Below are 19,254 nucleotides of genomic sequence, written 5' to 3'. Positions count from 1 at the left end.
TATATATCAGAATTATATATAAATATCAGAGTCATTACTACCCTCACTGTCACTACACAGGTTGGTTGGTAAAACATAATCTATAATTCCTGGATAAATACCTGGTAGTTTTTTTAGTATATATCTAGTAAATACCAGGTAACTTGTTGGTATTTACAGGTAAATGTGTGATAACTTTTGAGTAAATACCTGGTAAGTACCAGGTAAATAAATAACTTATTAACACCCTAACAAAATCACATATAGACACATTCAGTGGGTTTATTGTCTACAATATGCAATTGCAGGATATCTACCAGGTAATTATTGGGTAAATACCTGGTAGATGTCAGGAAAATATCTAGTAAATATCAGATAACTTGTTGGTATTTACCAGATAAATATGTAATGTAAATACTGGGTAATTACCTGTAAGTACTTGTAATTACAAGGCAATTACATTTAATTACCTGTTATTACTTAGTAAATACATTTTATAACCAGGTATTTACCTGGTGATTACCAGACTGTAAAAGGAAGGATAATATTTAGACCACAGGACAGGAAGTCGTCTTCGTCCTACAGACGACACAGAGACACTGAGGAAACAGGGGCAAACCTAAACCCAAACCCAGGATAAAGAGGTTCAGTGAATGTGGTGTTGAAGGTGTGGAGGTGGATCAGTGTGTCAGAGGAGACTCTGTAGAAGGACAGAGAGCCAGCAGGACAGTCCACATACACTGCTACTCTACCAGAGGAGGTGGAGGAGGAGGAGGAGGATGTTACTCTGTTATTGTGACAGACAGAATAACCAACATTAGAGCAGAACAGATTCCAGGACTGATCATTACATCCAAACCAACAGTAATCACGTTTTCCTTTCCTTCTGATTCCTCTGTAACTCACTGCTACATTAACCCATCCTTCCCACTCGACCTCCCAGTAACAGCAACCAGTCAGACTATCTCTACACAGCAGCTGACGACACCAGTCAAATCTCTCTGGATGATCAGGATATGACTGATCCTCCCACACATATGTCACCTTCCTGTTTTTCTCAGACAGTTTGAGCTCTGTGTTTACTGTGTTTGTGTCCACTGTGAGTTGACAGAAATCTGAGGGAGAGAAAAAGACACAACACAGCAGCAGTTTATCATCAGACACATCTGAAGGGTTTATTCTTTCTTTGTGTCCTGATGTTGTTCATTTCTATAAAGTTTAATGATGACACATGTTGTAAGTCATGTTTTAATGAATACATATCACAACTATTAACTTTGTATTTAAAGCTGTTTTGTCTTCATTAGTCAAATGTAATCCACACTTACACTTCCTCAGACCAGGTGTTAACCTGTGCTCTCCACCATGGTCCACCCTGGAGGAAGAAACACAGTCACAATGATTTTCTATCCAACATGAGTCCTAACTGCTGTTCAACATGAAGCAGAGCTCCTCAGTTTGTCAGTGTGACAGAGAAACAGGCTGAAACTCTTCAAAAAGATAATGTGATGTATAAATATTAAGAGCTAAGTCACCACTGAATTGTCCTCCCTCATAATAAAACACAATGTGAAATCTGGTCCCTTAAAATCAACAGTCTGTCCTGCATTCACACATGAACAGCTGAACAGTTTACAGACTGTTCTCAGATCAGTTTCACCATCACATTCAGTTTGTATTGTGTCATTCATGTTTGAATCTGTGTGTCCGATGAGAGGAAGTGTTGGAAGATGTACAGAGTGGAAACATCTTGACATTAATCATTCATTTTGGTTGATTTTCATTTCCAGGAGAAAATTACAGCAACACTTTTAAAGTTAGCAGACAATAACTTCAGATATATTCATATATATGTGACCTGCTCCATCAGTACGAGTCACATTGACCCAGAAACACATTTTGAGATTTTGATATGTCTGTAAAGATGAGACTCTTAGCTTCATGTCAATACCAACATTATGTTTCTACACCAAATATTCCATGAAATATGCTCGTCCAAAGTTCGACTGTTAACAAACGTTAGTTTTGAGAAAAAGGGCTTTAAAGAAAATGATACAGATTCCGCAATGTTTCACATGGATTAAAAAACATTTATTAAGACTAGACTCCAAATGAACACAATCTTTTTGGGTCAAAGGTGATACCCCACATCTCTATGTGTAGTCTACTCATACTGTCACACATGCACGTGACCACGTGCACGTGACCTCATGCACGAGTACATACACAACACAGTACAGACCTAGAAGCCCATATAGACAAATATCCAAAACATATGGAATACAACAATGATAAAATATGAACAAATATACTGTACATATGATGTAATACAGAATATATGATGGGTATTTAAAAATAATAATAATCTAAAAATATTAATATAAAGAATATTTATAAAATATTAAATATCGAGCCACGTGCACACATGTACTTACACTTACTTACAAGTGCATATCCATACAAGTATAAATATACAGACAATGGCCCTTTTAATATAATAATACAGAATATATTTTATATTATTTCATATTTGTTTATTATTATTTCATAATTAAATTGTCCCATGCATCAAGGAAGTAGGCAGTCCTCTGGTGTTGCTGCTTCTCACACTACATCCTCTGACAGAGTCGTATGGAGCTTAACGAGATGGACCAAATGTTTTCATCTAGAAAATAAGATAGCATAAATAAAAAACCTTTTGGGCTGGCCAAATCATATTGAATAATTGATGAATGAGGCCTGATCATTTCCGTATTATTGCTTCAATATGATCAGTGCATTCACTGATCGACTGCACAGGATTCAATACAGCCCCATATTCAGAAACATAACATATTTTCCATACAGTTTATGATTCACTAGGGTGATCAAGCGTCCTCTTTTGCCCGGACATGTCCACTTTTTACGTCCTGTCCGGGGCGTCCGGCTGGGTTTTATAAATTCACGAAAATGTCCTGTGTTCACTGTTTTTCATAGGACCAGTACACATGCACGTAAATTGACCGGCGCTTTGCACACAATTTTGCGAGACGTAATTACCAAGAGGCTGCCTTGTGGGCGAGTCAGCGCCACGCACACACACAGAGAGAGAGAGAGAGAGAGAGAGAGCAGAGCAGACAGAGGGCAGATCGAACAGCGGAGCAACATTGCACGGGAAATGCCGAAGCGTAAGTGCAGCTTCACAGATGAACTGCAAAAAAAAATTTCCAACGTACCGTCCCGGTCGGGACGGGTGGGAGGCGGAGTGCACCGTGTGCAATGCTGGCACATATGTCTCAGTGTCTAATAAAGGTGCTGGAGATCTCAAAGCTCAAAGACAACTAAAGATGAAAAGTATAGATCCTTTTTATTTGTTAAGTTAGTATCTTTGTGAGACTCTTCTATTATTTATCTTATTGCAGTTATTAAGAGATATATTGTTGAAGCTAGATTTTCTAACAGAAGAGTTCATATTTAGAACATTATTTCATATTATTTATTCATTTATTTGAAAAGAGTCTACGAGAGCTATCATTTTGTTACAAGTTTTTTTACAGATTTCATTTTATTTTATTACAGAAGTTAATTTTGCACCATTGAAGCATAATAAAGCATGTTCATCAACCTCCGAGAAGCCTGTCTGAATTTGTGTCTCGAGGCCGTGCCGATTGTCCTCTTTTTTGGAAATCAAAATATGGTCACCCTATGATTCACCATCTTTTAAACAATATTTTTACTATACTTTTACCATACTTTAGGCTGTTTATTTTGTTATAGCCTAAAGATCTCCTCACCTTTGTGTCTCACAGCAACCCTGTCTCCTACAAATTATGTTTGTATATTACTGTTTATTAATGAGCCTCAGTTGTGTGGTGATAAGGTAATCACTGCCTGGATTGTGTTCAGAAACAACACTTTTTTGAGTGAATGACACACTGATTTTCCTCATTATGTTAATAAATGTAATTTATAGGAGACAGTAGACATCTGAGACACGCCCACACCTGGGCTATCGTTACACACTGCTGTTATCACACAGCATTATTAGCTGCTTTCTTAGCCTGCTCTAGTGATTTTATTAGCCCCTACTAACAGAGAAAAGGAGGATTGTGTAGAGAAAGTATAAGCACTTACCATCAGTCATCTCTTTAACTAGGTGGCGTCTTCTCACGTCTCCTCCGGTGAACTGCAGCTAGCAGGCGCCGCTGTTGTGAAGTTTGCGGCTCCACTTGTACTCCCGAACTGTCGTAGTCTCTTTAACATTGTCCTCGTTTAGATAACTACAGTCAGAGACATTGTATGCTACCATCGGGTCATCCATGAGTGCAATATCTTCCTCCTCATCTTCCCCCAACTCACTCTCTCCGGCATTATCTTGGCTAATGTTAGCCGGACCGTCCGCGTCCTAGTCGGAGGTCCCGCTGTGTGTCTCTCCTCTTGTCTCATCACCTACCGGTGCGGTGAAATAGTCCATAATTAACTCTGTCCAGTTATCATCGCATGTAGCACTTCTATCTCTGATTAAATTGAAAAGTTTTGCAATGTTCTCCTCACATTAATCCATCTAGTTAAGCCAGTGATCTTCAACACTATCTGAACCACGTCATCCAGCCTGTCTGTAAACAGCTGTGTGCCGCGAAAAACTTTCTGACAACGTTACGTTTAAAAGCTTAAAAACTATACTTATCATTTTAATTTCATATTAATGTTGACAATGTCTTAAAGCTGAGACTTTGTTTATTCAGAAAAGCATAAAACCCCAAAACAGCCCAAAATCACATTTTTCATGTTTAAACGTTTTTTTACAAGAACGGGCGGCTGCGACTTCCGACTCATTTTGATGGAGCGCGTCACATATTGTATAAGATTGCTGTTTTTTTCATTTAACAGTTTCTGGATATGATTTGGGGTATTTTGGCTTGTCAAAGGGGTTTTGTGGATCCCTCATGAATCAGAGGATTCATGAGGTAATGAGACTGCTTCACTGTTATGATGCATTTGAGAAATAAATTTGGACTACAGTGGTAGCTGTACCTGGAACTCAAACAGTGAAGGAATACCCTCGGACCAAACAATATATATACAATAGAACAGCTTTTTTATTTTTCATAACAATCATAATAATGATGTTTTTATGTTTACTGCAAACTGTTTTTCTTTTTCACGGTTTTCTAAATTTAGTATTGAAATGAAGCAGTTTAAGTTAAAACAGCTGCATGAAATTTTATTTTCTGTCAATTGTATTGTTTGTCCTTACTGTTATGTGTGAGCTGCTACTGGATATCTTAATTTCCACAAAGGGCTGAATATAGTATGTCAATACCAGAGAGTGTCTGTCTGTCTGTCTGTCTGTCTGTCCATACCTGAGAGTGTCCAGTTTGCAGTTTGGATCCTCGAGCAGCTCCACTCCTGAGTCTCCTGGATGATTGTAGCTCAGGTCCAGCTCTCTCAGGTGGGAGGGGTTGGAGCTCAGAGCTGAGGCCAGAGAAGCGGAGCCAGACATTGTTATCAGACAGTTTGACAGCCTGGAATTAAGAAAATGTTTAATGATAATAATAATAATACATATTTTGAGCATTTTCACCCACACAAGCATCACATTTCATGGGTTGAAATTAATCAACTCTTTAACAAAGAGATAAAAACAAACCTGAGAGTATCCAGTCTGCAATTTGGACTTTTCAGTCCAACAGACAGCTTCTTCACTCCTGAATCGTGCAGGTAGTTGTTACTCAGGTCCAGGTCTCTCAGACAAGAGGACTGGGAGCTGAGGACTGAGGACAGAGCTTCACAGCTTCTCTCTGACAGGTTACAGCCAGTTACCCTTAAAAGAAATGTACACATTCATCAGCATTGGTTTAAATATGTCATGTGTTTGAAAGACATGTTTTCAATAATGCAATGACTCCTATTATAGTCTGCTATTTTTTTTTTAGCTAAGAGACATTTGTTTGTGCAGATTTGTGTTTGTGAGGCAGCTTTAACAGAGATGTACATGATTAAAATGACTGGGCTTAAACTTTAATCATTACCTGTGATTTTTTCTTTCAGTGTGCTAATGACAAAACAAAAAAAGAGACCCCCCAAAAACCATGTAGATTTGAGGAATTTGCCATTCCATCAAGCTGAAAACAAACAAACAAACAAACAAATAAAAAACCCTCAAGAGAAATGGCTCTTCAAAACCAGTCTGGCACTTTAGAATTGGTTTCATACTTACTTGAGGGTTTTTAGTTCACATAGTTCACTCTGCAGTCCAACAGACAGAAGCTTCACTCCTGAATCCTGCAAGTTGTTGTTACTCAGGTCCAGGTCTCTCAGACTAGAGGACTGGGAGCTGAGGACTGAGGACAGAGCTTCACAGCTTCTCTCTGAGAGCTTACAGCCAGTTAACCTGGAGAGGAACATAAATAAATTATTTTATTTGTCTTGTATTACTGAAAGCATGTTTCATGTTGTTCATGTATCCACTCACAGAGCTTTGTTGGAGGCTTTGACCACTGGCAGCAGCCTCAGAAGAGCCTCCTCCGAAGCAGAGTATTTCTTCAGGTCAAACACGTCCAGATCTGTTTCTGATGACAGTAGGATGAAGACCAGAGCTGACCACTGAGCAGGAGACAGTTTATCTGAGGCGAGACTTCCTGATCTCAGGGACCGTTGGATCTCCTCCACTAGAGAACGATCATTCAGTTCATTCAGACAGTGGAACAGGTTGATGCTTCTCTCTGTTGAGAGATCCTCACTGACCTTCTTCTTGATGTACTTGGCTGTTTTCTGATTGGTCTGTGAGCCACTTCCTGTCTGTGTCAGCAGACCTCGGAGGAGTCTTTGATTGGTCTCCAGAGAAAGACCCAGGAGGAAGCGGAGGAACAAGTCCAGGTGTCCATTTGGACTCTGTAAGGCCTTGTCCACAGCACTCTGGTAGAGATGTTTTGGTTTAGGTTTGTCTCTGTAGACTGTGGACAGTCGGGAGGTTGTTTGTTCTTCTGCCATGAGATTGAGTCCAGACTTGATGAAGGTCAGATGGACATGAAGAGCAGCCAGAAACTCCTGAACACTCAGATGGACGAAGCAGAACACCCTGTCCTGGTACAGTCCTCTCTCCTCTCTAAAGACCTGTGTGAACACTCCTGAGTACACTGAGGCTGCTGTCATATCGATGCCACACTCTGTCAGGTCTGAGTCATAGAAGATCAGGTTTCCTTTCTGCAGCTGATCAAAAGCCAGTTTTCCCAGAGACTCAATCATCTTCCTGTTCTCTGGACTCCAGTGTGGATCTCTCTCAGATTTCCCATGATACTTGACGTTTGTCCATTTGGACTGAACCAACAGGAAGTGGATGTACATCTCAGTCAGGGTCTTGGGCAGCTCTCCTCCCTCTCTGGTTTTCAACAGCTTCTCCAGAACTCCAGCAGAGATCCAGCAGAAGACTGGGATGTGGCACATGATGTGGAGGCTTCGTGATGTCTTGATGTGGGAGATGATTCTGCCGGCCTGCTCCTCTTCTCTGAATCTCTTCCTGAAGTACTCCTCCTTCTGAGGGTCAGTGAACCCTCTGACCTCTGTCTCCATGTCAACACAGTCAGTAGGGATCTGATTGGCTGCTGCAGGTCGTGTGGTTATCCAGAGGCGAGCAGAGGGAAGCAGTGTCCCCCTGATGAGGTTTGTCAGCAGCACATCCACTGAGGTGGACTCTGTGACATCAGTCAGGATCTCAGTGTTGTGGAAGTCCAGAGGAAGTCGACACTCATCCAGACCGTCAAAGATCAACACAACGTGGAACTCTTCAAACCTGCAGATTCCTGCTTCTTTGATTTCAGTAAAGAAGTGATGAACAAGTTCCGCCAAGCTGAACTTTTTCTCTTTCAGGACATTCAGCTCTCTGAAAGTGAATGGAAATATGAAGTGAATGTCCTGGTTGGTTTTGTCTTCAGCCCAGTCCAGAGTGAACTTCTGTGTTAAGACTGTTTTCCCAATGCCAGCCACTCCCTTTGTCAGCACTGTTCTGATTGGTTCATCTCTTCCAGGTGAGGCTTTAAAGATGTCTTCTTGTCTGATTCTTGTTTCTGGTCTGTCTGGTTTCCTGGATGATGTTTCAATCTGTCTGACCTCATGTTCATCATTGACCTCTGCAGTCCCTCCCTCTGTGATGTAGAGCTCTGTGTAGATGTCATTCAGAAGGGTCTGGTTTCCTGCTTTAGTGATTCCCTCAAACACAGACTGGAACTTCTTCTGGAGGTTAGACTTATGTTTACGACGCCACACTGGTACAACAGTTCCTGAATAGATGAGAAATTCAATTGTTAAGTTGATGCTACAATAAATCTCAAAATTGTAAACTGTAGGACATCAAGATCATATTTAATTTCCTCCTCCATTAAATCTCTTGAGCAAATCAGAACAGATTGTTTTCAACTCAGAATTATTCATAGATCTGATAGAAACTAGTTCATCATATTAACATTAGAATTTGAAAATGTAATCTCCTCCCATGTTTCCTCCATTCCCTCTTTCTACATATTAAATCTGTTAAAATCCTCTTACTGCTCTGCAGACAGTCAGCCAGCTCCTCCTGCTTCATTCTCCTCAGAAAGTTCAGTGTGATCTTCAGAAATGCCTCTCTGCTGCTCCTCCTCTGCTTCTCATCCTCACCATCCAACACCTCCTCATCCTCCCTCTGACTCTCCAAGCATTCTAGGTAATCTGGACTCAGGACTCTCTGGATCTTCTTCAGCTCGTTCTTCACAAAACTGACAATGTGTTCCTCAAGAAGCTGGAAGAAAATAAAATGTAAACTTTAACTGATAGAATTTGACATCTGATCATCTGTGAGACAGAAAACCTGCTGGTCAGAATGCAGCATGGAGACTAGATCAGAACGTATTTAATATTTCATGTGCATGACCTCCTAGAAGTTACAATTTAAAGAAACAACATTTCAGCCAGATCAGGTTTTTTATTTACATAATTATGTTAATTAGCAAACTTATCCACTCAACAGTATTTTGTCTGTTAGCTGGCTAGCTGTGTTAGCACGAAAGCTAACATTAGTTTGCTAAAACCACTATATCACAACATTTTTCAGATTTCGGTGTAGGGATTCACTAGGTCCCAAACCTGAGCACCACTTTTGTTGGTGTCATGTTTCAAAAGTGTGTTAACATGGCTATCATTTATTAGTTATCATAAATAATTATGAATTATATTAAATACTATGATTGATGTTTGATGATGATTTTGTTTACTCTAATTCACCTCTAGATGGGGCACCACTCAGTTAAGCAGCAGTGAACTGCTCAACTTCTCCATGTTATACAAACTGAGTAGGCTGAATAAGCCACATGGATAGATATCAAGAGAGCAGACCGGGCAGGGCAGGTCCAGAGAGAAGGGCCCTTCTGGCTATAGAGCAGTGGCCTGGAGGTTCTCTAACCTCTAGACTGCCCCCATCAGGACTGTTACGGCTGTGGACTGTCTCTAAGCCTTTTTCTGGAGGACAGGTGTGTTCTCCTCTCTCTGTGTGTTTCAGGTCCTGCCACGCCCCTCTCTGCATACCTGGTTCACTCACACCTGAGTGTGATCTGCTCGTCAGGAGAGCTGTTATCTACCTCCAGATCCACTGATCTCCCTTCTCTCTTGCCACTGATCTGCTCTGGTTGACTGCATATAGTTTGTGTTGTAGCTGCTCTGTGTTTTGTCTCACAGCTACATATAGAGTCAACTTGTTAGAGTGTCTGGAAGCCTGGTAGGGGTTCTCTGCCATTTCTGTTAACCTGTTTTCTCCTTTTTTTGCTTATTTAGGGAGCTTAGCATTGTCTGTTTTGTTTGGTAGGTTTAGCTGAATCTTATTTTCCAGATAGTGATTGACTTTTGTTTCTTATTTTGGCCTTGGAGACCCTGGAGATTTAGCTGCTTCCCTTTTCTGTGCTACTTAGTTGGTTTATCTCTGTTTATTCCATTTGCCTGTTAATAAATATTGTAATTGTTCAACTTTGAGTCCATGCAGCCATTTTTCTGCATAGTTTTATGTTTACCAAATATGTTACTTCCTGTGACCCCTAGACCTCAAACTAAGGTCGACCCTACTTTGTGCGTCATAATAAGAGAGGCTGAATAAAAGAGGGGTAACAATGAGTCTCAGTTTCATAACCTGGCGACCCCTGTTTTGCCTGAGGTCCTCAAACATAGGTGTGAAACTGTGAGGGACCCTTGGGGACTGAGGTTAGTGGTTGGTGGCTGTCTCCTTTGTTGGAGATTCAGCTGCCATTGTCAGTCTTAAAAAATGAAAACTGCTGTTGCATTTTACATTCCAATCCAATCAGAGTCCAATATGCACAAATGAACAAAATCCATTCGTGGTATCTGTGGTTCTAACATCAGAAGAGAGTTCTTTGGGCATTATGAGTGGACAGCAGTGTAATTGTGAAAACAGTTTAGTAACATATACATGTAATTAGTAGGAAATGAATTAGGTTTTTGTTTTGTTATCTGTTTGCTCTTGTTTTAAACTTGTAAAGTGTCCTTGAGTGACCTGAAAGGCGCTGCTAAATAAAATGTATTATTAGGTTGTTGCATTTATACATTTACGCACCATAAATATGGAGTCCAGCTGTGTTTGACCCCGCCGAACAGAATGATCAACAGTAACCTCTGATCTGTGCTGCTGAGCTCTGTGGAGAAAATATGATTGTGAACATGTAATGACACACAGTGTTAACTGTACTGTGGTCTAGTGGATCCTTTAGAAACACAGCTCACATCCTCCTTACAATTCTCTTCTGGAAACATACTGTTCAGATATATTACATTAAGCAATTTATACAAAATGTCATTTACTTGGTGAAATGCTTTTCTTGTATCTTGGTATAAAACTTTTTGAAGTGCTCTGTTTCCATGGACACAGAGCTAGGTGCACGGTAGATTGGTCTCATGATAGAAACACAAACACGGATACAAGTTCAGGAGAGAAAACTGAAAATTATGTTTGCAATGTTTTAAAAGAAAATAACAAAAATAACCTTAACATACCGAAAAAATAATTCTTACCTTTGGACATCACACTCGTTTCCATATTGGTCAACAGGCCTATCCACAGACCAGACACTCTCCATAGACACACAGCTGGGTTCAGGTCCAGGTTCAGGTTCAGGACCAGGTCCAGGAGAGCCTGTCCACTCATGTTTGATCCTTAATAATCACAATGATACATTCAGTGTTGGGACCACAGGTATGGCACAGATGGACTTTTTTTCATTTTTCCATCTTGGACTGTTGTCCAGCAAGGGAACAGCCATCCAACTCAGTTCAACATGACTCCTCGCAATTGTATTGCATCAAGGTGTGATGACCTCATTCGTCAGAAGAACATCTGTCACCACATGAAGTCTCTAGGGCTCTTTTTATCGCTTTCTTTCTGCCCCTCCCTGGAGCCCAGAGGACAGATCGCCTAATCCCTCCCTTTACGGATCAGGGACACAGACTGTTTTCTACACTGCATGTGGGTGGTGTACTCGAAGTATTGAGAAGCCAGCATTGAGATTTTTATAAGTTAACACAAAGTGCTTCGATGCATCATTCATTAATTGTCCTTATATATTTCCTGATGGCACCGATATCCTATTGGACCCAAATGTAACTCCACATCACTGACTTATGTGTTGTCTTCTGACTAGATCTTTGCTTCCTAAATTAAACTGTAACATAACAAAATGTATGACCTTTGATGATCAGTCTGGTGTTCATCTTTGAAGAAAAGTGGTTGCCACAGAGACATGTCACTCTTGAAGGACACACAGCTGGGTTCAGGTTCAGGTCCAGGTTCAGGTTCAGGTCCAGGTTCAGGTTCAGGAGAGTCTGGTCTGTTCAACACAAACACACACAGAGCTTTGAGTGTGAATAATGATGGTGGAGTGATTTGAGTGCTGTAGAGTCCTGGACAGTTAGAGATCCTCATCTCACCTCTGAGCTTTGGTCTGGCTGTCATGTTCCCCACACAGAGTGGTTTTAGAGGGACGGACTCCCTCCTCTCTGTCCTCACACTGATCCATAGCAGAGTCCACACCTTCACACAAACACAACAACATGCTCAGTCATTCAAACAAGCTGCTCATCACAGGACACACTAGTTCTCTTAACATTAGACACATATTCATAACACTGAAACCTCTTTCAAAATAGGATTATAGCTCTGTGACAGTGTTGTTGGTGTTTTTGAACACTTGTAATATCAGCAGTAGATAAAATCACCTCAGCCATGTTTGACCTTGGCTCTCTGACCAGTTCTGAAGTTCTCTAGTTGGTTGATTTTACAACCAGTGAGTCACTACCAATAAAACACAAATAATTTTCAAAACACTGTCAATTAACTAACAGGATTTCTTATGAACATTTATAGCTGTACAGTTCAAATATATACTTTTTAAAAGAGCAAATCAGCATCAAGAAACATTCCTCCTGTGCAGTGAAACAGTGACGCAGCACGATGTGATCAAAGTGATCCTGATGATGAAACATTTACAGATTCCTCTGGTAGGATTCTCACATGCTGAACTCACTTCAGGTCGGCTTACAGACACTTTCCACCTTCATGTGTGGAGGAAACTCTGGGAGAGAAGAATCTGCTCGTCTTCGTCTTCGTCAGTCCTGGTGTCTGTGAGCGTCTGAGCTGAGGACGCCGTCACACCCTAATAACTTCACAGTCCAAGTCTAAAGATAAAACAACAGAGTGACGTGAAAACCAGTCTAACCAGTGGGAGATGTCAGGCGATTAAAGTGTTTTTATTTCCTTGTTCCACTCCCTTACCTGCTTGAGGTGTTTAGCAAATGTATTTTTTTGTTATTCACATGTAGTGGACATTCTATATGTATGTATGTTTCTTGTTCATTATACTTTCTGAATGAACATCATTTTTCATTGTGTCTTCAGACGGTGTCTTGTTTTCCCCTGTATAACACTATGTCCCAGAAACAAAATCAGACAAATCACTGATCAGATGGTGTAGTTCTACAATCTGTCCACTAGATGGTGCTCACTGACTTTCAGATGGTCAGAAAGGTGTAATGGAGGTTCAGCAATTTGGATTACAAACACAGACACAGTGTGATAACTAGACTATATGTATTTATTTCTAAATGGACCATTTAAAAAAAACCTTCTGTGAATTTTCTGAGCAGCAGATTGTAAAAGTTTACAGCATCTACAACTAGAAAATTTCCTCTGGGGAAATTTTGAAAGGGCCACGGGGGCTATTGCCGGTGTGTGTACACTATGATGAGATTCTTCAGAGATTTCAAACAATTAATACTAGTAATGTTATGATACTATATAATATACAAGGAGCACACCTACAACAAGCATTCCTCTTCAAGTATTTATTTATACAGCAACCTATGCCCTTTAACCTCAAAATGTGTGTGTGTGTGTGTGAAACATTTGTATCTGGAGGAGTGTGCGCGCTTACACGCGCATATGTGTGTGTGTGTGTGTGTGTGTGTGTGTGCGTGCGTGTATCTTTAACTGTTATTACATTAAATGACCAGTGTGTGTGTGCGTGCGTGTATCTTTAACTGATATTACATTAAATGACCAGTGTGTGTGTGCGTGCGTGTATCTTTAACTGTTATTACATTAAATGACCAGTGTGTGTGTGCGTGCGTGTATCTTTAACTGATATTACATTAAATGACCAGTGTGTGTGTGCGTGTGTGTATCTTTAACTGTTATTACATTAAATGATCAGTGTGTGTGTGTGCGTGCGTGTATCTGTAACTGTAATCACATCAAAACATCAAAGCGTGGGGTCGACCAATCAGAGCAGAGCAATCAACGGAATTAACAGCTGTGGAATCTTCTGGCAGAGTGAAAGCAGCCAGAGGTGTGCAAGACTTCCTGTCCCGAACGATCTGCTCTGTGCTGAATTTATGCGTAGTGCGCCGTCGTCCGACAAAAATAGAAGCTCTGCGCAAGTGTTGCGAGGGCTGTCGGATGGCCATGCGTTGTCGGACTCATTACGCAGCGGATCTGCAGTCGGTGGAATCTCACACATTTATTATAATGGGTGCGTAACGGCTCCGACGACGGATCTGCAGCCGTTACGCATCCAGTGGAATCCAGGCGTTATAACTCTGACAGCTTTACCAGAGGATTGTGAGTGAGAAGACAAATTTTCCTACATTTCTATGTATAAATTATTTCTGTAGAGTGGAATTTGCGGCCTGGAGTGCAGTTTTCAAATGTATTTTTTGACAGTTTTACCTCTCCCTCTACACTCTGAGCGATGACATCACACACTCTGACACGAACATTCCGTGCAATACACACCCATTATAATCTCAGAATTTCTCCAAAAATGATCATGGTCATTGAACAGGGATTGATAAAAAACTATATGACCTCTCGAAACGCAAATTAATACACCAATACACAAGACTTGTGTCTACTGTTTAAAGTTTAAATGGAGTCTCTAGGTGAAATTATGCCGGAGAAGTAGACGTCTGAAAATCTTCAATTTCTTTTTTGCTCATTTTCTTTCAGCCGTCCCATTCATTTCAATGCAAAATTTTGGGCAGTTTTTCGCGACTTACGTCGCGAAAAATTCATATTCCATAGAGGTAATAGCACACCGATCCCGATCAAACTGCACGTTTTGATATATAATTTGTCTAGTTGACTAGTAGCGGGACGAAATTGCGTCCGCAAGAGGAATAAGAAGGAATCCACAGTATAACAGTAGTTTGCCCCGAGCACTGGTCCCTACAGCTATTGCTGTATGGGACCAGTGCTCGGTGTGATTGCCCCGAGGCCCTAATGAGTGTGAACCTGACAAATAAACAAAACATAAAATAAGAATAAATCAGTCAACAAGAAAGTGAAAATGGTGTCGTATCTAACTATCTCATCTGATCACAAATTGACCATCATCAAACTGAATAATTCATTATGTGTTTTTGGAACACACAGAAGTTGTACTGTTGACTTTTTCACATTTTTATCCAAGAAAGTGTCAAAACAGAACATTTAAAACAATTAACAGTTGGAAAGCAAAGGAAATACTTTTATCTGTTAACATTTTTTATGCGGATTGAGTTAATCTATCTGGATGGCATCATGTTTCTCTCAAATCCTTTAGCTGTTCAAATCAGTAATATTAAAACATAATTTTACAGGGTTGACATGTAATTAATAATGTATTTAAATGAAAAGCGTCTTTGTATCGTGAATGTCATTTTTTTGGACACTTGCTACAGTTGTATCATATTTAATCTTATTTTATTGACTTTATCTTGATATGACTTTTGCACTTTAATCAGTCTTTGATGATAAGGACGTCAGTAGAAAGTTTCCATGATTTTATGGTTGAATTATTAGAGCCTTGATACATGATGTGATTACAGTGCTTCAGTTATCATGAAGTGAAAAATGTATGATTGACAGAATGTCTGATGTCTGTCTGATTAAATATAAAATGGAGACACACTGATAAAGACACTCAGTTGTTCCAGAAAAAGTTTACCTCCTGTAGAACCGCTGAACAAACTTCTCTATGGCAGATGTTCCTGACTGAGGTTTACCTTAAAAATCAGCATCTTAATTTGTGAAATTTCCTTCTTTGAATAATTATATTTTCATATAAAATCTCTTACTGGCTTGAGGGCTGAGAAGAGCCTCTCCATTTAAGGACACACAGAATAACTATTTATGGCCATTTGCAACAATGAAATCTAATTTTTTTATCTTTAAATCTTTAAAATAAAAGTTACCCAAAAAATACAAAATACAATCTCTTGTAAATAAATTCTTAAATATTGCCATGTGAACAGTAGAAAAATATATTGACTCTTCTATTTGCCAGAGATGTTATCTTTTATTATTTTAAATATGAAAAGTAAATAAACCATTTTTAAACTGCTAATTCCTTTTGACCAGGAAAAATATATTTTTTTTAATTTAAATTAATTTAAACTAAATTATTATTCCAATTCAAATAATCATTAATGCTTTGGTAGATTATTTTCACTTGGTATATTTGTATTGCCCTTTACAGTAACATAACGGGTGTAGCTGCCAGGTCACCTCCAGTTCTACCTGCTTCTCTGTGTGACATATCGCCCTTTAAGAGATCATAATATTGCTGCTGTGCTTTAAACATCACTGTTTCAGATTGAGAGGTCTAATGTGGAGTTATAGAGTTGGGTGGAGGTGTGTGGGCAAATCTATGCTTTCTGTCAAGCTCCCCCACTTCATTAGCTCCCTACCTCACTCGACCACAGCTATGCTAGCTAAAGTAACAGTATACTATAGAAACTTACTAACGCAGCAACGCCTTCTTATATTTTAACATTTCACATTGCATTTAATTTTTTTATAACTAACAGTAAAGCAGAATAAATCTATAGTAGTGCCCCATGGAAAGGACCAAGCAGTAGCTGACATTAGCATCCTGTTCCTCTGCTCAGCGGTGGAGGTGCTGCTGTCAGAGACACAGGTAGCGGGGAAAGTAATAACATAACCCAGTGATCCTCACTATTTTTTTCACAAGAGCCAGATTGGCAGTGCAAAATCAAAAGGAGAGCGACTTTTACGACAACATACTAAGTCACCCACCTCATCCACTCCACTATTCGTTACAACACTGTGTGTCTGTCCGTCTGCTTTTTGAGCTCGTTTCGGTCCCTTTTTTTAAAAATTAAAAAACGGTCGATTTTGTGTTTCACGCTGGCTAGCGGAGCTAACATAGCCTACCTGCTAATGTGCGCTGCGGTCAAGTGTTGTAAACAATGCCACATGGCATGCGGGCTGTGTTGCCAGGTTTGACAATGCCCCCTTTAGGAAGCACCATTAAGGCTTGAAATACTTCCTTTCACCTTCATTATTTGGTTGAAGGGAGAAGTACAATTCAGATGTTTGCGTTTTTGCAGTGTTGTATGTTTATGTAGCACATTTGAAAAAATGTATTGGCTATGTTACCACATACGAAGCTACCATGCGAGCCATCAATTATAGCTTGACGAGCCGCATGTGGCTTGCCAGCCGGGCAATGAGTAACTGTGCCATAACCGATGGTTTCAGACGTTTTCTGGTACTCCGTTAAATGATTTTCACTCCGTGTTGTTGTGGCTAGCACTGGCGCGCGTGCATTCGCCTCCCTCCGTCCCGCCCACTCACACACCGCACCACACACACACACACACACACCCAGACACACACGCCGGGTGAACGAAAACTTTTCTGAAAACAGATAGGTGTAAGCAGTGGGGTTTTTTAACAGAGAAGGTGAAATGTCCGTTTTTGGAAATATCTGGCAACGTGTAAAGATGGGACGCAATGCGGCTCTTATTTATTTTCGCACACCTGCTCTATTTTTTCTCTTAGGCGGGAGGCAAAAATGCTTGGGCGCCGCGCCTAAGCCGTATAATGGCAGGGAAAACCCTGCTGCATGTACATTTTTTGCTGGGGACGGGACATTAAAAAGACCAAACTGATGGACGGGGTCGGGGCTACATTTCTTGTGAATGTGAATCTAATGAATAGGTCGGCTCAATGATCAATGCAGCTTGCAGCCAAAATAGAGAGCCAAAAGTTCACCTGATATACGGTCAAACCTTTGTTTTCAAAAACTACTGAAGAAACGTTTTGGAAATTTCCAGAATAAATGACTGGATTTTATTAATTAACAAATGATCCATTGCATGAACATAACTTAAATTATATTAATATACAGTTCACAATAAATAAAATCTTGTTTATCTCTTAACTATCAAGGAAAACAAAAAATAAATATTTGTCTTAAGACCAGTCTACATTGTCTAAATAAATAAATGATATATAACTGAAAAAAGTTCTTACTGTCAAGGAATAACACACACACACACACAAAACCTTTTCTTAAATCAACTTTGTAGTTTTTCTTCATTTACGCCTACTTTTTCTCTCCCCCTCCAAACAGGTGATTTACAGTTATTTTTACACAGTGATACTACTTAAGCTATGCATGTATCTACACATCGTTGCCTACATTGTCCTTGTTGTCTCTTTCACCTTCTTCTCCCTTATTTTCATCTCTAAACTGCATCATTGATTGGGCTGAGCCATTCTGGAAAAAATCTATATCTAAAAATACATTTTAATTGAACTTTTTACCTCAATTATGATAAATGTACAATTATCTGAGAAAATTGGAAAAAAAAAATACTGCATGGGTTGCAAATAAAATATTTTTAAATAAATAATTTAGAAAATAAAATACTTTTTAATAAATAAATACACTAAAAGGTATTTAGTTTTAAGAGTGCAAAGTCAGAACATGCTCTAGCCTACATGTCTTCCTCCTAAACGAGGCCTTTTATAAGAAGAAAACCAGCAGCAGCAGCATGTGTTTAGACTGTGATGCTTTCCTGTGACTGAACTCACCAGAAGCAGAAACAGCAGTTAGAATCAGGCTGAAACAAACACAGGTCCTCTCACCAACTGATTGGAGCCTTATTCTGTCATGAACTGACTCACAGTCCAGACAGAGAAGGAGGGAGAACACATGCTTGATTAAACCATTCACATGAATGAAGTAATTTTATGTGAATAATCAGTAATGCAGATGTGTGCATGGGTGAGTGAACAACAAAACTAACAAACAAAGCAAACAAACAAAGAGGAGCATGTGGGAGCTGAGAGAGAGAAGCAGGCTGAACTGAGCAGCTGAACTTCATCTCACTGACGACCTCAAATCTGATTGGCTTCTTCATGAAAAGGGGAGGAGAAAAGAGACCGAATGAACCAAGGAGAGTGGGGAAGCAGGAGGGGTCTTCGCATTTATAACATACAAAATATTTGTATATATAACACCAGTGGTTCCTGAGCTCTTACAGTGTTTGGGCCACTTGTCACGTTTCACAAATCCAGTTCAACCAAAGACAAATTTCCACTTCAAACTTCTCACAGTTACCTTGAGGTGTTCCTGAGATTCACCAGAATGGGACGGGTGGACGGAAAAGCCTAAAAACAAAATACTTCACTTTAACAATCGACATAAACAGAACTGACATGCATATTTTATGATTTTATTTCACAAATGTGTTAAAAGCAATGCTACTGTACTGTAACTCTTTAACACCCAGTTTAATTTGTATAATTTGCTGAATATCTGAGCAATATGTTGCATATGGAAATTACGAAAATTATCTTAATAAGATAGTCATTTGATGCATGAATTACATGTTTGTATTCATTAACTGTTTTATGTTCACTCAGTGCTGCTGTAACACGAGTGAAACAATTACATTAATATTTAGACAGATGTCTGA

The 19,254-nt window shown here is 39.7% G+C and overlaps 1 protein-coding gene across 1 annotated transcript; it reads right to left on the bottom strand.

Annotated features, from left to right (window-relative positions):
• Positions 1–1,220: 1,220 nt before the first annotated feature.
• Positions 1,221–10,575, bottom strand: LOC131991084 (NLR family CARD domain-containing protein 3-like). The gene is made up of 7 exons (XM_059356383.1): positions 10,550–10,575; positions 8,503–8,731; positions 6,434–8,237; positions 6,179–6,352; positions 5,609–5,782; positions 5,322–5,483; positions 1,221–1,354 (listed from the first exon to the last, which is right to left on the bottom strand). The coding sequence occupies exons 1-7, from the start codon at positions 10,550–10,552 to the stop codon at positions 1,228–1,230; spliced, it is 2,673 nt and encodes an 890-aa protein (XP_059212366.1). The 5' UTR covers positions 10,553–10,575; the 3' UTR covers positions 1,221–1,227.
• Positions 10,576–19,254: the final 8,679 nt, after the last annotated feature.

The sequence above is a fragment of the Centropristis striata genome, chromosome 18 (assembly GCF_030273125.1).
Source record: "Centropristis striata isolate RG_2023a ecotype Rhode Island chromosome 18, C.striata_1.0, whole genome shotgun sequence".
Lineage (NCBI taxonomy): Eukaryota > Metazoa > Chordata > Actinopteri > Perciformes > Serranidae > Centropristis > Centropristis striata.
This window is presented reverse-complemented; position numbering and strand designations above follow the sequence as displayed.

Excerpts from the sequence above, each read along its gene's own strand:
- LOC131991084 (XM_059356383.1), bottom strand. Across the intron at positions 8,238-8,502 it reads GGCTGACTGTCTGCAGAGCA|GAACTGTTGTACCAGTGTGG; the intron begins GTAAGAGGATTT and ends TCATCTATTCAG. Across the intron at positions 5,484-5,608 it reads TGCAGACTGGATACTCTCAG|GCTGTCAAACTGTCTGATAA; the intron begins GTTTGTTTTTAT and ends TCTTAATTCCAG.